Source organism: Moschus berezovskii, chromosome 1, assembly GCF_049115385.1.
Source record: "Moschus berezovskii isolate FMDL1 chromosome 1, NW_MosBer_1.0, whole genome shotgun sequence".
Lineage (NCBI taxonomy): Eukaryota > Metazoa > Chordata > Mammalia > Artiodactyla > Moschidae > Moschus > Moschus berezovskii.
In genome coordinates this window covers 65,046,244-65,063,629 of record NC_142460.1, presented here as the reverse complement: position 1 = coordinate 65,063,629, position 17,386 = coordinate 65,046,244, and the positions used below count along the sequence as shown (strand labels likewise).

At 42.0% G+C, this 17,386-nt stretch overlaps 2 protein-coding genes across 4 annotated transcripts in view; both read right to left on the bottom strand.

The window, feature by feature from the left end:
* The window catches only part of LOC129546040 (cell cycle control protein 50C), a 28,256-nt gene extending 24,742 nt beyond the window's left edge, over positions 1-3,514 (bottom strand). Inside the window, exon 1 of one of the 2 annotated variants that reach the window (XM_055410869.2) lies at positions 135-3,514. The gene's annotated coding sequence lies outside the window, so the exon portion shown is untranslated. The remainder of the gene's footprint in view (positions 1-134) is intronic. The other variant, XM_088836426.1, reaches the window with a different exon arrangement.
* Positions 3,515-3,662: 148 nt separating this feature from the next.
* Positions 3,663-17,386, bottom strand: part of CMSS1 (cms1 ribosomal small subunit homolog) — a 398,128-nt gene continuing 384,404 nt past the window's right edge. For both annotated transcript variants that reach the window (XM_055411003.2, XM_055411077.2), the window contains exons 7-10: positions 16,160-16,220; positions 15,418-15,505; positions 5,340-5,428; positions 3,663-3,962 (exon numbers count right to left, since the gene is read on the bottom strand). In XM_055411003.2, coding sequence (XP_055266978.1) covers positions 3,879-3,962; positions 5,340-5,428; positions 15,418-15,505; positions 16,160-16,220 — 322 coding nt within the window. In that variant the 3' untranslated portion in view covers positions 3,663-3,878. The remainder of the gene's footprint in view (positions 3,963-5,339; positions 5,429-15,417; positions 15,506-16,159; positions 16,221-17,386) is intronic.

Below are 17,386 nucleotides of genomic sequence, written 5' to 3'. Positions count from 1 at the left end.
AGGCAGCATGTGAGTTTCTAATCTTTTAATTAACATTAGGCAGAGAAGCCATGCTGGACTCTTTATATTAGAGTACACAATGACTGGAAAATTTACCTAGTTTAAAAGAGTACAGAACAAATGTAACTACTCACACTGGGATGTTTCCAATTCAAAGTTTCCCCTTGCAAGACTGGAAAAAAGCAGAACACCAATGGGAACTTTTCAGCAAGCCATTTGAATCTGGCTTGAGGGTAGTGACAAGTATGGCTCTTGGTATCAGACAGATTTGTGTGAGAAGACGGTGGTGAACACTTCTATTTCATACCTACTATTTGTTTTAATAAGTAAATGTGGTCAAGAACCTTAGTTCAGTAACAGCCTGTGAGATTAGATTAAGTGTGCAGTGTTGGCCTACAAAATATCAGATATGTTTGCAATCTAGGTACTTGTTTCAACACTGGGTGAGATTATATAGTAAACAGGTAACTTCTACCAGAGGGGTCATTACAACAACAAATCAAGAACAGCATTTGTTACACTTTTTATAAAGCAACAAAACCAACCTAACCAAAATCCCAAACTAAAAGGTGCTTCACAGGAGTATATTAGGATTTCCAGAGAAATCCTAATCACAAAGAATTGGCTCACAGGACTACAGAGGAGGTTGACAAGTCCAAAATCTGCAGAGCTGATGTTCCTCAAGTCTGAGTTTGAAGGCCAAAAGCTGCTGAAGAACCAGGAACCAGCAGCATATCAGTTTGAAGGTCATCAGGCAGGAAGAGGTGATGCTTCAGTTGGAAGGCGGAATTCTCTCTTACCTGGGGGAGGGTCAGCCCCACAAGGGTTACAATGAGCTATATATAGCTTGAGTAAATTTTCATTCTGTGGAGGCTTTCTTTTTCCTCTAACTTTTTGAGTTTGATCCGAGGTCCTGCAGAATGGAACTTGCTCCCTTAGCCTTGGAATTCCTGTGTGTGGCTTCTAGCCCACACAGGCGCGTGAGCAGCAGGCGACTGGTGTGAGGAAACAGGTGATTTGTTGGAGTGTGATTTGTCACGCTGCTGCTGCTGCTGCTAAGTCACTTCAGTCGTGTCCGACTCTGTGTGACCCCATAGACGGCAGCCCACCAGGCTCCCCCGTCCCTGGGATTCTCCAGGCAAGAACACTGGAGTGGGTTGCCATTTCCTCCTCCAATGTGTGAAAGTGAAAAGTGAAAGTGAAGTCGCTCAGTCGTGTCTGACTGGTAGCGACCCCACGGACTGCAGCCTACCAGGCTCCTCCGTCCATGGGATTTTCTAGGCAAGAGTACTGGAGTGGCTTGCTATTGCCTTCTCCGGTCACGCTGCTAGGCTCATTTAAAATTTCACAACATTTGAATGTAGAATGCACTAATGCCATCTATTTGCTTTATTTTCTCGTTTGTTGTATACGCCTGACTCTCCAAACAGATAACCATGGTGTCCTTAAATGAGTATGGGAGATCTGGGTGTGCCTTCTGGTTCTGCTTCTTAAACTAATGTGTATCCTTTCTGAGATTCGGTTTCATCATCTATAAAATATAAATAATAAGACATTTCCTCCAGAATTATTTTAATGATTAAATGTGACAGACTATACATATTTTTCTAAATATATTTTCTAAGGAATGACTACTATATGCAATGTGGGATCCTTGATTGGATTTTGGAATAGAAAAAGGACATCGGTGGGAAAACTGGTAAAAATCCAAATGAAGTCTGTAGTTTAGTTAGGTAAAATGTACCCATGTTGATTTCTTAGTTTTGATAACTGCACTATGATTATACGAGATGTTAGCATGGGGAGATGCTGGGGGAAGGGAATTTGGGAATTCTCTACACTGTTTCTCTGTAACTATGAGATTATCTCAAAACAAAGAGTTAAACAGATGAATGAGGTAGTTGCAGTTATACCGTTGTCTTTCATTAGTTTATAAATTGCCACGTGTACTTGCAGCTCTTTCCACCACTACACCCTTCACACTGGGACCAGGCATTGCAGTTGATAAATCTGTTCCACATGTACCATCTCATGAAATACTCAGCAATCCTGCAAGGTGGTATTCCCATTTTACAGCTCATGAAACTGAGGCTCAGAGAGGGAAGGGGCTTGCCTGAGGCTGCCCAGATGCTCTTTCCCTTTGTAAGAGAGTGCAGCCCTTAGCAGGCAGCCACTGCTGTGCATCATTACTCTGCACCCTGCTAGCAGGCAACAGGTCCTGCTCACCCACTGGGCAGTGCCTCAGTGGGCCCTGCCCACAAGCAACCAACTGTCAGTGGGTGATCATGAGTAGTCCTGCTCAGCTATTGGTCAGCACTGCAGGGGGCCCTGCCCACAGGTAACAAACTGTCAATGAGGGTTCATTATGGAAGCGATTAAGCCAACAGTCAGTGGTGTGGTGGTTGTCAGGTATAGAGTGAGGTAAGAGGCGAATTCAGGCTTTCTCTGGGAGGCTGTCCAGTTCAGCCAGCCCTGGGCCAGTGGACAGACTGGGGGCTGTGTCCAGCAGGACACCAGAGCCCTCACCAGGGCCACTCACTGGTCTTGAGGCTGTGGTGAACCTCTCCCCTACCCCTGTCTCTGCTACCTCATAGCAGTGGCCTTCTGCCTGGGTTGCAGTCTGAGGAACCTGGTTCCACCCACCATGCCCCCCACCCCTTGTTTGGATGGCCTGAGGAGCCTGAAGGTCAGCTGGGTTGGATGCCTGGCTCCCTCAGCAATGATGGCTGGGCAGGGTGTGGGAACCTGGCTCTGAGGAAGCTGCCAACTAAGATCTACCTCCTCTTAGCCAGGACCAAGACCCTGAAGGATGATAGCTATTCCTTGGGACCTTGCCCTTTCTTGTCAGAACAGAGAATAACATTTGTTTGGTAGAGATTTATAGGAACATCATTTCCTGAACATGACCTGACCTCAAGAACAAAGGATCTGACACCAAGAAATCTGCAACAACTAACCACACTCTTCCCTCACCTTTCCTAGAAAAGGGCTTTGCTGAAAGCTTTCAGTAATTTTGGGGTTCTTAAGGGATGAGCTACCCATCTCCTTGCATGAACCTGCAATAAACCTTTATCTGTTCCAAACTCCTGTGTTTTAGTATTGTTTGGCCTCACTGTGCATCAGGCATATGGACTTGTGATTTGGTAATATTGTCTCTTGTAGTCAAGGCAGTGGTTTTTCCCGTGGTCATGTATGGATGTGAGAGTTGGACTGTGAAGAAAGCTGATCGCTGAAGAATCGATGCTTTTGAACTGTGGTGTTAGAGAAGACTCTTGAGAGTCCCTTATACTGCAAGGAGATCCAACCAGTCCATTCTAAAGGAGATCAATCCTGGATGTTCATTGGAGGGACTGATGCTAAAGCTGAAACTGTAATACTTTGGCCACCTCATGCGACGAGTTGACTCACTGGAAAAGACTCTGATGCTGGGAAAGGTTGGGGGTGGGAGGAGAAGGGGACGACGGAGAATGAGATGGCTGGATGGCATCACCGACTCTGTGGACATGAGTTTGAGTGAACTCCGGGAGTTGGTGATGGACAGGGAGGCCTGGCGTGCTGTGATTCATGGGGTCGCGGAGAGTCGGACACAACTGAGCGACTGAACTGAACTGAACTGTATAGTCACATCAGAGGCCAGCTGGTGAAAGAAAAACTCAGTCTCCTTAAGAAAAATCACATACAAGCCAGTGATGCTTTATTACATTTGGCAAAGGACACATTCATTTTGTAAAAGAATCCCCACCTAAGATTCCTAGTGATCTATTTGGTGATAGAGTCAACTTAATAAAAAATAGCTGGTATTTATCAAGTGCTTGCAATGGGCCAGAGCCATACAAATCCCACCAGGAAAACAGAGGACTTTTCATTAGGATCTGGATTTAGAAAAGGCCCAGCTTCAAAGATTCTGTCTTGCACAGACTGAGGACTCCCATTTCCAGAAGTTCAAAAACCTCCTTTCTTATCTAAGGGAGAGAAAAGAAGAAAAAAAAAAAGTTTAAGATTAAGAGAGGATGGACTTGGTGAATAAATTAAACTATCTGGATTCCCTGGTATTTATGCAGCTGTTACGGCCAGAATCAGGAAGAGCAAAACCTGCATTTTACTCACGTTTGAAATATTTACATAAGTAAAGGAAGAGGAACTACATAAGACATCAGTTTCATGTAGATGTCCTCTTGTTTGTAGCCCTTCAAAATAAACTCTCATAGAAAAAATCTTACACAATGGTGTTTCAAGATATCCAAAGTATGTCTAGACTATACACAGTATTTTAATACAGGGTAACTACTAATAATGACATCATCACAATAAAAATAAGTCTGGGTTAAAAGGGTTTTTGTGAATACTATTTCTTCCTCATTATTATAATTAGAAAACTAGTGGTGGCTTACTCAGGTTTTTCATTATAAGCAAAATCGGCAAATATGACCTCATGTGCCTGACATCAAGTTGGTTAAACTGGTTTTAAGAAACCAGTCAGTTCAGGAGACTCTGTGTATATGTTTATGTATGTGTGTGTAGGAAACTCAGACGATGGTTTATATCCTAACTCACTAATCAATTAAAATCAGGTTTGGTTATTCTGAGGATATAGTTTTATATAGCAAATTAATTCAGCATATTTGGATTACAAGCTTCTTTGATAGTCACTGTCATGATTTATTCCTGGTTGGTGACTAACAGCCATGTTTATTACTGCACAACCCTATTCTCTCCAACAGCTACTTCTGAGCATCAGGCTAGACTGAAAGATTAGCCCCATGATAGCATGGTGGGTGTCAAGTCAGTTGTCACATTATGATGATAATGGATGACCTTCATAAATATATAATCAGCTAATGCTGGTCCCACAAAGGTATTCAATCAGTTTTAATTCACTGAGACATCAAAAAAATTTCCCCACTCCTCAAAACGTAAATCGTGGAAATGCAGGCAATGAGGCAAGTTTGTGCCCCTCACCTCCAAATGCACTTCTAAGGATAAAAAGGCAAAGATGATCGTGTCTCTAAAACAAGGCGCAGGGAAACACGCCAAGTCCTCCAGATTTTCCTGTTTCCCAAAGGTACAGTATGGATGTGGACCGCAGCGGGCAGAGGCCACTGGGCATTTAATGAAGAAACAAAGCTGATTCCTATAAAACACATGGAAAGGATACAGTTATGTGCAAGGGGTGAGATGGCCTCTATTATTGTAGTTACTTCAGAGTTAAAAGAAATCATTTCAAAGGCCAGAATGTGCTGGCTCCCCATGTCAAAGACTTTATTGCTGTGTTTGAACTCAAGTTCAAATTGGAAAAAAAAAGATTAAAGGGAAGTGCTGGATTGCTGGTTACACGGTACCTCGGGAATGTCCATCATCCTTCTCAACTTCTGATCTCTCCAGTTCCAGTCAAAAATCAGAAACTTTAAGGGGTTCAAATGAAGGCCACCTGAAAGAGACAGAGAGCTGCTACATTAAAGAACTCATGACATAAGCTTATTAAAAGGATTTTTTATTCCTTTGGTTGCTTTTTTTTTTCTGGCCTCATTTCTTCTTTTCTCCCCACCCCATCCCCCCAACACTGGCAACTAATCTCTGCACATTAACTGCTGTCCCTGTCTGATGGAAAACAAATGCAGCACTCTGAGACTTGCTCTCCTTATAATCTTATCATTGATTCTTGGGGAAGCTGCTCTTGCTAAGCTTGTGAAATGTTCAAGGGCTGGCAAAGAATCAATCCCAGGCCTCCATTTCACTAAGCCCCAGAAGGTGAAGTCTCATTCTGACAGGAATTTGGTAAGATGTTCATGAGTTTGAGTAAACTTCGGGAGCTGGTGATGGACAGGGAGGCCTGGCGTGTTGCAGTCCATGGGGTCACAAAGAGTTGGACACGACTGAGCAACTGAACCGATCTGAACTGATCCTACAGTTCAGGGCAGGGACCCTTCAGAGGAGTTGAATCTAGTAGAGTCTGCCTGTCTCTGAAAAGGTGAATCAGCAGAAGGTTGGAGACAGAGTTGGGAGGTTAATTTCAGGAAGAAAAGAGAGTTAACATGAATGAGCTCCAAAGTCTGCTGTCCTTTGAGAAGACTGGTAAATGACTCGTTCCTACTGTCTTCCTATCTATCTAGAGACAATATTGAAACGTGGGGTGGAAGGGCACCTCAGAGGTTGTCTGTTCCTCAGAGGTCCCAGAATTGGGTAGTTAGCTTTTCCCCACTCCTCACGTTCTGCCCACTGCCCCCAAGCTGTCACATCTGGAAACGTAAATAACAAAGCCTTCTTTTATCCCGCAGCCCTTCCCCTCATTACTGGTTTATTTCAGTAATTTCCTCTCTCCCTAAAGACTTTTTCATGCTTCTTATAACTACAATACCTCTTATTTAAGACTCTCTGTAAATTAAAAATGATATAAATGAAGAAAGACAATGGGTTGATAGTGTTCCCTTAGAAATAATTGACCTGATGGTGGGATAGCAAACAGGTACAGCCTCTCTAGAAGGCAACTGGACATGATATAACATGAGCTTTAAAATGCTTGAAGTTTGATAAAATAATTCTTCTTCCATTTCAATAAAACACCAGAAACTTAAGCACAGTTACTTAAAAAGATGACAACTGTGTACCTACTTACACGAGCAAAACAATTAAACAACCCAAATATCCTGCCTTAACAGAACTGTTCAACACCCATATAACTTGGAAACAATATCCAAAATATATAAAGAACCGGTAACAGCTCCATGGCAACAACAACAAAAAGAAGATGATTTAAAAATGGGTGTAGGAATTGCATAGATATTTTTTCCATAGTAGACATCCAAATGGCCAACAGCTATATAAAAGGAGCTCAACATCACTAACCAACAGGGAAGTGCAAATCAAATCCACAATGACCTGTCACCTTTTACCTGTGAAAATGGCTGTTACCAAAAGACAAGAGATAAGTACAGGCAAGGATGTAGAGAAAAAGAAACCCATCTGCACTTCTGGGGGGATTGTAAATTTGTGCAGCCATTATGGAAAACAGTATAGAGGTTTCTCTAAAAATTAAAAATAGAACTACCCTGCTGCTGCTGTTAAGTCGCTTCAGTCGTGTCCGACTCTGTGTGATCCCATAGATGGCAGCCCACCAGGCTCCCCCGTCCCTGGGATTCTCCGGGCAAGAACACTGGAATGGGTTGCCATTTCCTTCTCCAATGCATGAAAGTGAAAAGTAAAAGTGAAGTTGTTCAGTCGTCTCCAACTCTTAGCGACCCCATGGACTGCAGCCCACCAGGCTCCTCTGCCCATGGGATTTTCCAGGAAAGAGTACTGGAGTGGGGTGCCATTGGACGGCCCAGTAAATCCACTTCTGGGTATATATCCAGAAAGGAAATGAAATCACTATCTTGAAAAGATATCTGCACCCCCATGTTCATTGCAAAATTACTTCTAATAGCTAAGACACAGAAACAACCTAAGTGTCCACTGACAAATGAATGGATAAAGAATGTCAGTGTTCTTTGTCATACACACACACACACATGAACATTATTCAGCCATAAAAAGAAAATCCTGCCATTTGTGACAACATGGGTGGTCCTTGATGGCATTATACTGAGTGCAATAAGTCAGACAGAGAAAGACAAATACTGTATTATTTCACTTATATGTTGAGCCTAGGAAAAAAAAAAAGAAACCAAAAAATGAACTCATAGGTATAGTGAATAGATTGATGGTGGTTGCCAGAGGTGAGAGGCAGGATAAATAGATGAAGGTGGTCAAAGGGTAAAAACTTCCAGTTATAAGGTAAATAAGTGCTGGGGATGTAAAATATAGCATGGTGATTACAGTGAGCAACACTGTACTCTGTATATGTGAAAGTTGCTAAAGAGAGAAGATCTTAAAAGTTCTCATGACAAGAAAAAAAATGGAGCTATGTGAAGTGACTGATGTTAATCAAACTTACTGTAGTAATCATTTCACAGGTATCATATGTGCCCATGATAAGAAAAAAAAAAAAATGGAACTAGGTGAAGTGACTGATGTTAATTGTAGTAATCATTTCACAGGTATCACATGTACCAATCACGCACACCTCGGTTAATACAATGATATATGTCAATTATATCTCTGCTAAACTGGAAAAAAGTTCAACAGGATATTATGCAGCCACTAAAAACGAAAACATAAAACTATTTCATGACATGGAAAGTTCTCATGAGATACTGACATATTGGGTGCTGTGCTTAGCCATGTCCCACTCTTTATGACCCCATGAACTGTAGCCTGCCAAGCTCCTCTGTCCATGGGGATTCTCCAGGCATGAATACTGGAGTGGGTTGCCATGCCCTCCTCCGGGGAATTCCCAATCCAGGGATTGAACCCAGGTCTCCACTGCCGGCGGATTCTTTATTGTCTGAGCCACCAGGGAAGCATATTAAGTAGAGAAGACAGTTATAAAGTTATGATATGCAGTATGATTTCCATTTATAAAAAGATATAGATAAATGCATAGAAAAAAAGACTGAAAAGAAATACAGTTAATATTAGCTGATAAGCGATATCTCTAAAGTAACTTATTTTCTTTTCTGTATCTTTCTGTGTTTTACAAAGGCTCTTATATTTAGAAAATCCCCTTATTAAATAAAACAATACAATTCTGTCTGTAAGTGTTATGGGATAGCTTTTGACGTTTAGAAACTCTCCTTAATATAGCATATATATAAACATCTCAAGTCATAAACAGCTACATAAAATGTGTTATGTGCCATTTGAATTACTTCGTTAAATTTTCAGTTTTTAGAGTGATGGAATTGTTTCTCTTTAAACACTTTGTATATAGCCTAACATCTGTAGTCAATGAATATTAAACTATTCATTCAGTCAGAATCAGAAGTAAGAGTTATTTTCCTTTTATAAAAAAATCAACAGCTCCTTAAATGATTTTTCCACTTCCTAGATGAAGTAAGGTTTCACAGTGAGTTTTCACAACTCTGTAGAACTCTAATTTCAACAATCTGGACAGCTTTGTTTTCTCTGTCTCCATCTTTCTCCTTTAAATATTAAATATGAGAAAAGTGACCCTGTTGCCTGGGGTGGGGGGTGGGGACGTGGTGGTGACACATAAAAAGCATGTGGAATACAGCAAGGGAGAGGTGAGCCTCTGGCTAAGCGGTGGAGAACGACGGCGCATCCCTGGGCCCTCCGGCTGCCCAGCCAGTTTCTCCCACTCCATGCCTCCTAGATGGACTACGGGCACCTCTCATCTGCTCTGTCACTTTCAACACCCTCCTGTGGCCACAAGACAAAAATCCAGCCAATCACTGTGCAAGGGCATTCCTCCAAAATCTGACTTTCTTTCCAACTGAAGTACAGACTACTACAGCCAGTAAAGTCTTCAATCAAGAAAGGTGGTCTCTTTAATAAAAATTCAGTTCAGTTCAGTCACTCAGTCGTGTCCGACTCTTTGCGACCCCATGCATCACAGCACGCCAGGCCTCCCTGTCTATCACCAACTCCCAGAGTTCACTCAAACTCATGTCCATTAAGTCGGTGATGCCATCCAGCCATCTCATCCTCTGTCGTCCCCTTCTCCTCCTACCCCCAATCCCTCCCAGCATCAAAGTCTGTTCCAGTGAGTCAACTCTTCGCATGAGGTGTCCAAAGTATCGCAGTTTCAGCTTCAGCATCAGTCCTTTTAATGAACACCCAGGATTGATCTCCTTTAGGATGGACTGGTTGGATCTCCTTGCAGTCCAAGGGACTCTCAAGAGTCTTCTCCAACAACACAGTTCAAAAGCATCAATTCTTCGGCGATCAGCTTTCTTCACAGTCCAACTCTCACATCCATACATGACCACGGGAAAAACCATAGCCTTGACTAGACGGACCTTGGTTGGCAAAGTAATGTCTCTGCTTTTTAATATACTATCAAGGTTGGTCATAACTTTCCTTCCAAGGAGTAAGCGTCTTTTAATTTCATGGCTGCAATCAGTATCCGCAGTGATTTTGGAGCCCAAAAAAATAAAGTCTGACACTGTTTCCACTGTTTCCCCATCTATTTCCCATGAAGTGATGGGACCAGATGCCATGATCTTAGTTTTCTGAATGTTGAACTTCAAGCCAACTTTTTCACTCTCTTCTTTCACTTTCATCAAGAGGCTTTTCAGTTCCTCTTCACTTTCTGCCATAAGGGTGGTGTCATCTGCATATCTGAGGTTATTGATATTTCTCCCAGCAATCTTGATTCCAGCTTGTGCTTCTTCCAGCCCAGTGTTCCTCATGATGTACTCTGCATATAAGTTAAATAAGCAGGGTGACAATCTACAGCCTTGATATGCTCCTTTTCCTATTTGGAACCAGTCTGTTGTTCCATGTCCAGTTCTAACAGTTGCTTCCTGACCTGCATACAGGTTTCTCAAGAGGCAGGTCAGGTGGTCTGGGATTCCCATCTCTTTCAGAATGTTCCACAGTTTATGGTGATCCACACAGTCAAAGGCTTTGGCATAGTCAAGAAAGCAGGAATAGATGTTTTTCTGGAAATATCTTGCTTTTTCCATCATCCAGCAGATGTTGGCAATTTGATCTCTGGTTCCTCTGCCTTTTCTAAAACCAGCTTGAACATCTGGAAGTTCACGGGTCATGTATTGCTGAAGCCTGGCTTGGAGAATTTTGAGCATGATTTTACTAGCATGTGAGATGAGTGCAATTGTGCGGTAGTTTGAGCATTCTTTGGCATTGCCTTTCTTTGGGATTGGAATGAAGACTGACCTTTTCCAGTCCTGTGGCCACTGCTGAGTTTTCCAAATTTGCTTGCATATTGAGAGCAACACTTTCACAGCATCATCTTTCAGGATTTGAAATAGCTCAACTGGAATTCCATCACCTCCACTAGCTTTGTTCGTAGTGATGCTCTCTAAGGCCCACTTGACTTCACATTCCAAGATGTCTGGCTCTAGGTGAGTGATCACGCCATCGTGATTATCTTGGTCGTGAAGATCTTTTTTGTACAGTTCTTCTGTGTATTCTTGCCACCTCTTCTTAATATCTTCTGCTTCTGTTAGGTCTTATCATTTCTGTCCTTTATTGAGCCCATCTTTGCATGAAATGTTCCCTTGCTATCTCTAGTTTTCTTGAAGAGATCTCTTGTCTTTCCTATTTTGTTGTTTTCCTCTACTTCTTTGCATTGATCGTTGAGGAAGGCTTTCTTATCTCTCCTTGCTATTCTTTGGAACTCTGCATTCAGATGCTTATATCTTTCTTTTTTTCCTTTGCTTTTCGCTTCTCTTCTTTTCACAGCTATTTGTAAGGCCTCCCCAGACAGCCATTTTGCTTTTTGCATTTCTTTTCCATGGGGATGGTCTTGGTCCCTGTCTCCTGTACAATGTCACGAACCTCCGTCCATAGTTCATCAGGCACTCTATCTATCAGATCTAGTCCCTTAAATCTATTTCTCACTTCCACTGTATAATCATAAGGGATTTGATTTAGGTCATATCTGAATGGTCTAGTGGTTTTCCCTACTTTCTTCAATTTAAGTCTGAATTTGGCAATAAGGAGTTCATGATCTGAGCCACAGTCAGCTCCTGTTAACAAAAGTAGTAACTAGTATTTGTTGAGTTCCTAAGGAGTGACACTCACTGTGTTTAGTTTTTTATTGGCATAACATACCCCTTGCTGTTCAGTTGCTTGGTAGTGTCCCACTCTTTGCAACCCCATGAACTGCAGCATGCCAGGCTTTTCTGTCCTTCACCATCTCCTGGAGCTTGCTCAAACTCATGTCCATTGAGTCAGTGATGCCATCCAACTGTCTTGTCCTCTGTTGTCCCCATCTTCCTGCCTTTAATCCTTTCCAGCATCAAGGTCTTTACTAAGGAGTTGGGTCTTTTCTAATGAATTGGCTCTTTGTAACAGGTGGCCAAAGTACTGGAGCATCAGTCTCAGCATCAATCCTTCTAATGAATATTCAGGATTGATTTCCTTTGGGATGGACTGATTGGATATCCCTGCAGTCCAAGGACTCTCAAGAGTCTTCTCCAACACCACAGTTCAAAAACATCAATTCTTCAGTACTCAGCCTTCTTTATGGTCCAACTCTCACATCCATACATGACTACTAGAAAAATCATAGCTATGACTAGACAAATCTTTGTTGGCAAAGTAATGTCTCTGCTTTTTAGTATGCTGTCTAGGTAGGTCATATACTTTCTTCCAAGGAGCAAGTGTCTTTTAGTTTCATGGCTGCAGTCACCATCTGCAGTGATTTTGGAGCCCCCAAAAATAAAGTCTGACACTGTTTCCACTGTTTCCCCATCTATTTATCATGAAGTGATGGGATTGGATGCCATGATCTTAGTTTTTTGAATGTTGAGCTTCAAGCCAACTTTTTCACTTTCCTCTTTCGCTTTCATCAAGAGGCTTTTTAGTTCCTCTTCGCTTTCTGCCATAAGGGTGGTGTCATTTGCATATCTGAGGTTATTGACATTTCTCCTGGCAATCTTGATTCCAGCTTGTGCTTCATCCAGCCTGGCATTTTGCATGATGTACTCTGCATATAAGTTAAAACAGGGTGACAATATACAGCCTTGACATACTCCTCTCCCAGTTTGGAACCAGTCTGTTTTTCCCAAGTCTGGTTCTAACTGTTGCTTCTTGACTTGCATACAGATTTCTCAGGAGGCACCTCAGGTGGTCTGGTATTCCCATCTCTTTAAAAAATTTCCACAGTTTGTTGTGATCCACACAGTCACAGGTTTTAGCATAGTCAATAAAGCAGAAGTAGATGTTCTTCTGGAATTCTCTTGCTTTTTCTATGATCCAACAGATGTTGGCAATTTTATCTCTGTTTTTTTTGCCTTTTCTAAATCCAGCTTGAACATCTGGAAGTTCTTGGTTGAAGTACTGTTGAAGCGTGGCTTGGAGAATTTTGAGCATTACTTCACTAGCATGTGAAATGAGTGCAATTGTGCAGTAGTTTGAACATTCTTTGGCACTGCCTTTCTTTGGGATTGGAATGAAACCTGACCTTTTCCAGTCCTGTAGCCACTGCTGAGCTTTCCATAGTTGCCAGCATATTGACTTCAGCTCAACAGCATCATCTTTTAGGATGGCCTTTCCTGGTGGCTCAGCTGGTAAATATCTGCCTGCAGTGGAGGAACTCTGGGTTCAATCCCTGGGTTGGGAAGACCCCTGGAAAAGGACATGGCTACCCACTTCAGTATTGTAACCTGGAGAATTTCATGGACTATACAGTCCATGGAGATGCAAAGAGTCAGACACAACTGAGCAACCTTCACTTCTTTTAGGGTTTGAACTAGCTCAGCTGGAATTCCATCACCTCCACTAGCTTTGTTCATAGTGATGCTTCCTAAAGCCCACTTGACTTTACACTCCAGGATGTCTGGCTCTAGGTGAGTGATCACACCATCGTGATTATCTGGGTCATGAAGATCTTTTTTGCATATTTCTTCTGTGTATTCTTGCCACCTCTTCTTAATATCTTCTGCTTCTGTTAGGTCCATACCATTTCTGTCCTTTATCGAGCCCATCTTTGCATGAAATGTTCCCTTGGTATCTCTAATTTTCATGAAGAGATCTCCAGTCTTTCCTATTCTATTGTTTTCCTTTATTTCTTTGCATTGTTCACTTAGGAAGGCTTGCTTATCTCTCTTTGCTATTCTTTGGAACTCTGCATTAAGATGGGTATATCTTTCCTTTTCTCCTTTGCCTTTTGCATCTCTTCTTTTCTCAGCTATTTTAAGGCCTCCTCAGAAAGCCATTTTGCCTTTTTGCATTTCTTTTTCTTGGGGGTGGTTTTGATCACCACTTCCTATATAAGGTCACGAACCTCTGTCCACAGTTTTTCCTACTTGGCCTAGTGGTTTTCCCTACTTTCTTCAATTTAAGTCACAATTTTTCAATAAGGTGGGTGCATTTACCACCTCTGTCATTCAGATAAAGAAACAGGTTCAGAAATGTTAAGCAACTTGCCACGTCACAGACATGGTAGCTGCCAGATGTGGGATGTGCATCTAGAGGCCTCAGTCTATAGCAGAGGCTCTTCTCCTTGACATGGTATTGCTTACATATTGCCTCCTCTGGATATAGACTGTGTATCTACCTGCCTACTTCTGATTCAGCTGTTCTCTCATTCCTGAATGCTTTTCTCAGATTTCCATACTTCAAAGATCCTATTTTAATCCTATCCATACTTCAAATATCAGTTAAAGACTCTCTTCTCTATAAAGCCTTCCTTGCAGAGTCAGCCACCGAAACAACCTCTCCTTCATTTCAACTCATATAGACTCAAGTGCTGGTTTGGCCCTCGGCACTTACTGCTGTCATTCTCATTCTATGTACATTTATCTCTTCAACTAGATTAGGAGCTCTTTGAAGGGGAAAGCCTCTGGAATCAGGAAGGCCTAATGGGAGGGTCTTGCAAGGGTTAATGTAACCCTTCAAAGCTGCAGTTTTCTCTCTTAAATAAGAATGCTAGCCTGCAAGGATGCTGTGTGTGCTAAATGAGATATGCAAGGGTGCTTAGCATAGCACTCAGTACAAGGAGGAACTCAAAAAATATTTGTTTCCCTCTCCTTGTCTGGGTCTACCAAGTTTGCTACTTGTAATTGCACAGGCTTCTGCATATAGTGGGTTCACTTATGCATGGTTTTCATCTGGAGAGAAACAATAGTACTTTTAGCTCTTTTTTGCTTCCAGGCAAAAGACCATCTCTATACTGAGATACTATGTTGATGAACATATTACTTTTAGACACACAGAAATCAAGGAACAGCTCCAGACAGTTATAAAATAAAGTTTTGAACAAGTCATTTGGAAATGAGCATTTAAAAGAAATACTTTAATCTGTCTGGCAGGTAGAAAAATGTACTAAGATCATCAGGAGGCCAGAAGGTTTTTAGGCTACTGGCTTTGAGAAAGTCATCAAACTGTAAAAACCCACCAGTGGATGCTATCTGGAATATTTTCTGGGTAAAGCATTAAAAGGAAATGAACTCGCAAGAACTGTTCTAGAATACCTGAATTTCATCCATAGAAACTGCATTTTCTTTCAACATATTTTCTATACCAGCCCTCAACTGGAATGGGAACCTTGGGGAGCCAAGACTCAATTAAGTGATAGGGAAACACTCAACACATTAGCTTACAAAGTCCAGAGGCTGCAAACTGGCTGTGACTCCACTAACCTGCTTAAGGCAATAGGAATGTGAATGTATTTAGATGGGCACACATACTGTAGTTTGCAACAGTCCTTATCGTTCCCTACTGCACTACACCTGCTGGCTGGTTTTTTGAGACTAAAGGCTGTGTTAACCCTGAATTAACTAAAAACACAGAGGTCTGGTTCCACTGCATCACACATGTGATTTCACAGACTCACACAGGGTAAGGCAAACACTCAGCTCTGAGTAGGAGTATTACTACCTCTCTTCATACCTTGTTTAATGAGTTCTTTAATCCTCCCTGGAGTTCCTACACCCAGGTGTACTACACGCTTCTCCAGCAACTTTACCTGCTCCTGGACCTATTTCAAAATGGAAAAGAAGAGAGAAAAGAAGAGTCATTAGAAAGTTCAATCACAGCCCAATTTTAGAGCATTTAATCTAAAAGCTAAACAGCAGAAGTGAAACAGCAAAAGGAGCTACTCCTGTTTAGGGTCAACTTCCAGGGCAAAGAGACTTCCCTGGTGGCTCAGACGGTAAAGTGTCTGTCTACAATGCGGAAGACCCGGGTTCGATCCCTGGGTAGGGAAGATCCCCTTGAGAAGGAAATGGCAACCCACTCCACTCCAGTACTCTTGCCTGAAAAATCCCATGGACGGAGGAGCCTGGTAGGCTGCATTCCATGGGGTTGCTATGAGTCGGGCATGACTGAGCGACTTCACTTTCACTTTCCAGGGCAAAGAAGGTTAACATCAAGACAGAAGAGAACATCTCCCTAGAAAACTGCTTAAGCCTCAGCTTCTATACAGGAATATCAGAGCACAGAGGAATGGTGACTGTTATGGGGACAAAGGCAGCGAATGCAAAGAAAATCAGATTGGGTGTTAAATATGTAAGGAAGGCACCAAAGAACACACTTGCTAAGGTAAAGTGGTTGAAGTGAAAAAACTGAGGTCTGAAAGTGGCCCTGAGGCATCACTTCCACTCCTCACCAGGAACCACAGGCCCTCGCTTACCTTTATGTGTTTTGCAAATAATTTCATAACTTTGCTGTCTCCTCTGAATGCGGTCACTGACCTAATGAAACGAAATAGATTTACTCATAAGAAAACTCACTCATTCAGGGCCATGCCAACTACTTATGTATTATACTTTGATTTATTTAAAAGAATATGCACATTCATGTGTGTATATATGTACATACATATGTGTATACACACACTTACACAGAAATCCTGATTTTCAGCCCATCTCTGGAACAAAAGTGGGGTGGCCTTTATTCAGGCATGCATCTGGGTTGGCTTTTAACTTTCAGAAACAAGGCTAACTTTACTTAGGTTTCCTTGATTATTGAAACATGTAGACTTTCCTTTTACTTGTATTAAAATGAAAACCACAGTCTCAATATGGCATCACTCAAGCTAAAAGCTCATGATATTGAACCTAGATTTAATACTTGATCTAACTACAGTTTCAACTTCTCTCAGAAATGTAATCTTAATCAACCAGTCTGAAATTTCTGGTCAAGCCCCAGTAAGGTAACCTGTTCTGTGGGCCTCTCCAACCCCCAAAGGAAGCTAAAACCTTGCTGCTTCCTCCCCCACCCCAAAAGATGTTTCGGCCTAAAAATAAGTCGTTCTGCTCTTGTGTGCTCTCCCAGTCATTCTACTCTCCCCTTGCTCCACCCTTTTTCCAAAAAAACCTTCCACTGTGCACAACCTTTCGGAGTGCCCTTCTAGTAGTTAGATGGGATGCTGCCTGACCCACGAATTGTTGAAAAAAGTCGATTTGACCTTTAATTTACTTGGTTGGATTTTTTTTTTTAACACCTTTAATACAAAAGTTCTGTATTTTAGATCCCTGGCAGAGAATTTATCTTCAAACTCTGCAGTATAGTTCTCACCCAAAATTTGGCTGTGAGAATCTCAGCAGTGATGTCAGCCGGTGCTCCCCGGAGCCCAAGGCCATGTACAAAGGTCTGTGTGTGGCTGCCCAGAGGGCTCAGGGTGAGTGGGCTCGTGTCCTGCATTCAGAGGAGCCCCCTACTTTTATTGACTTTGCAGAGTGAGCTTATCCGTAAAATTTTATATGTGGAAATGCTTTGGGTATAAATGTGTAAAACTGGGTATAAAAGAATAATCTTCTAGTTGATGTTTGGGATGAGAACATGGGAATACTGCTCGGAATATTACTCTCCTTTATATATTACTATTATACTTGAGAAATATTACTGACCAGTGGGA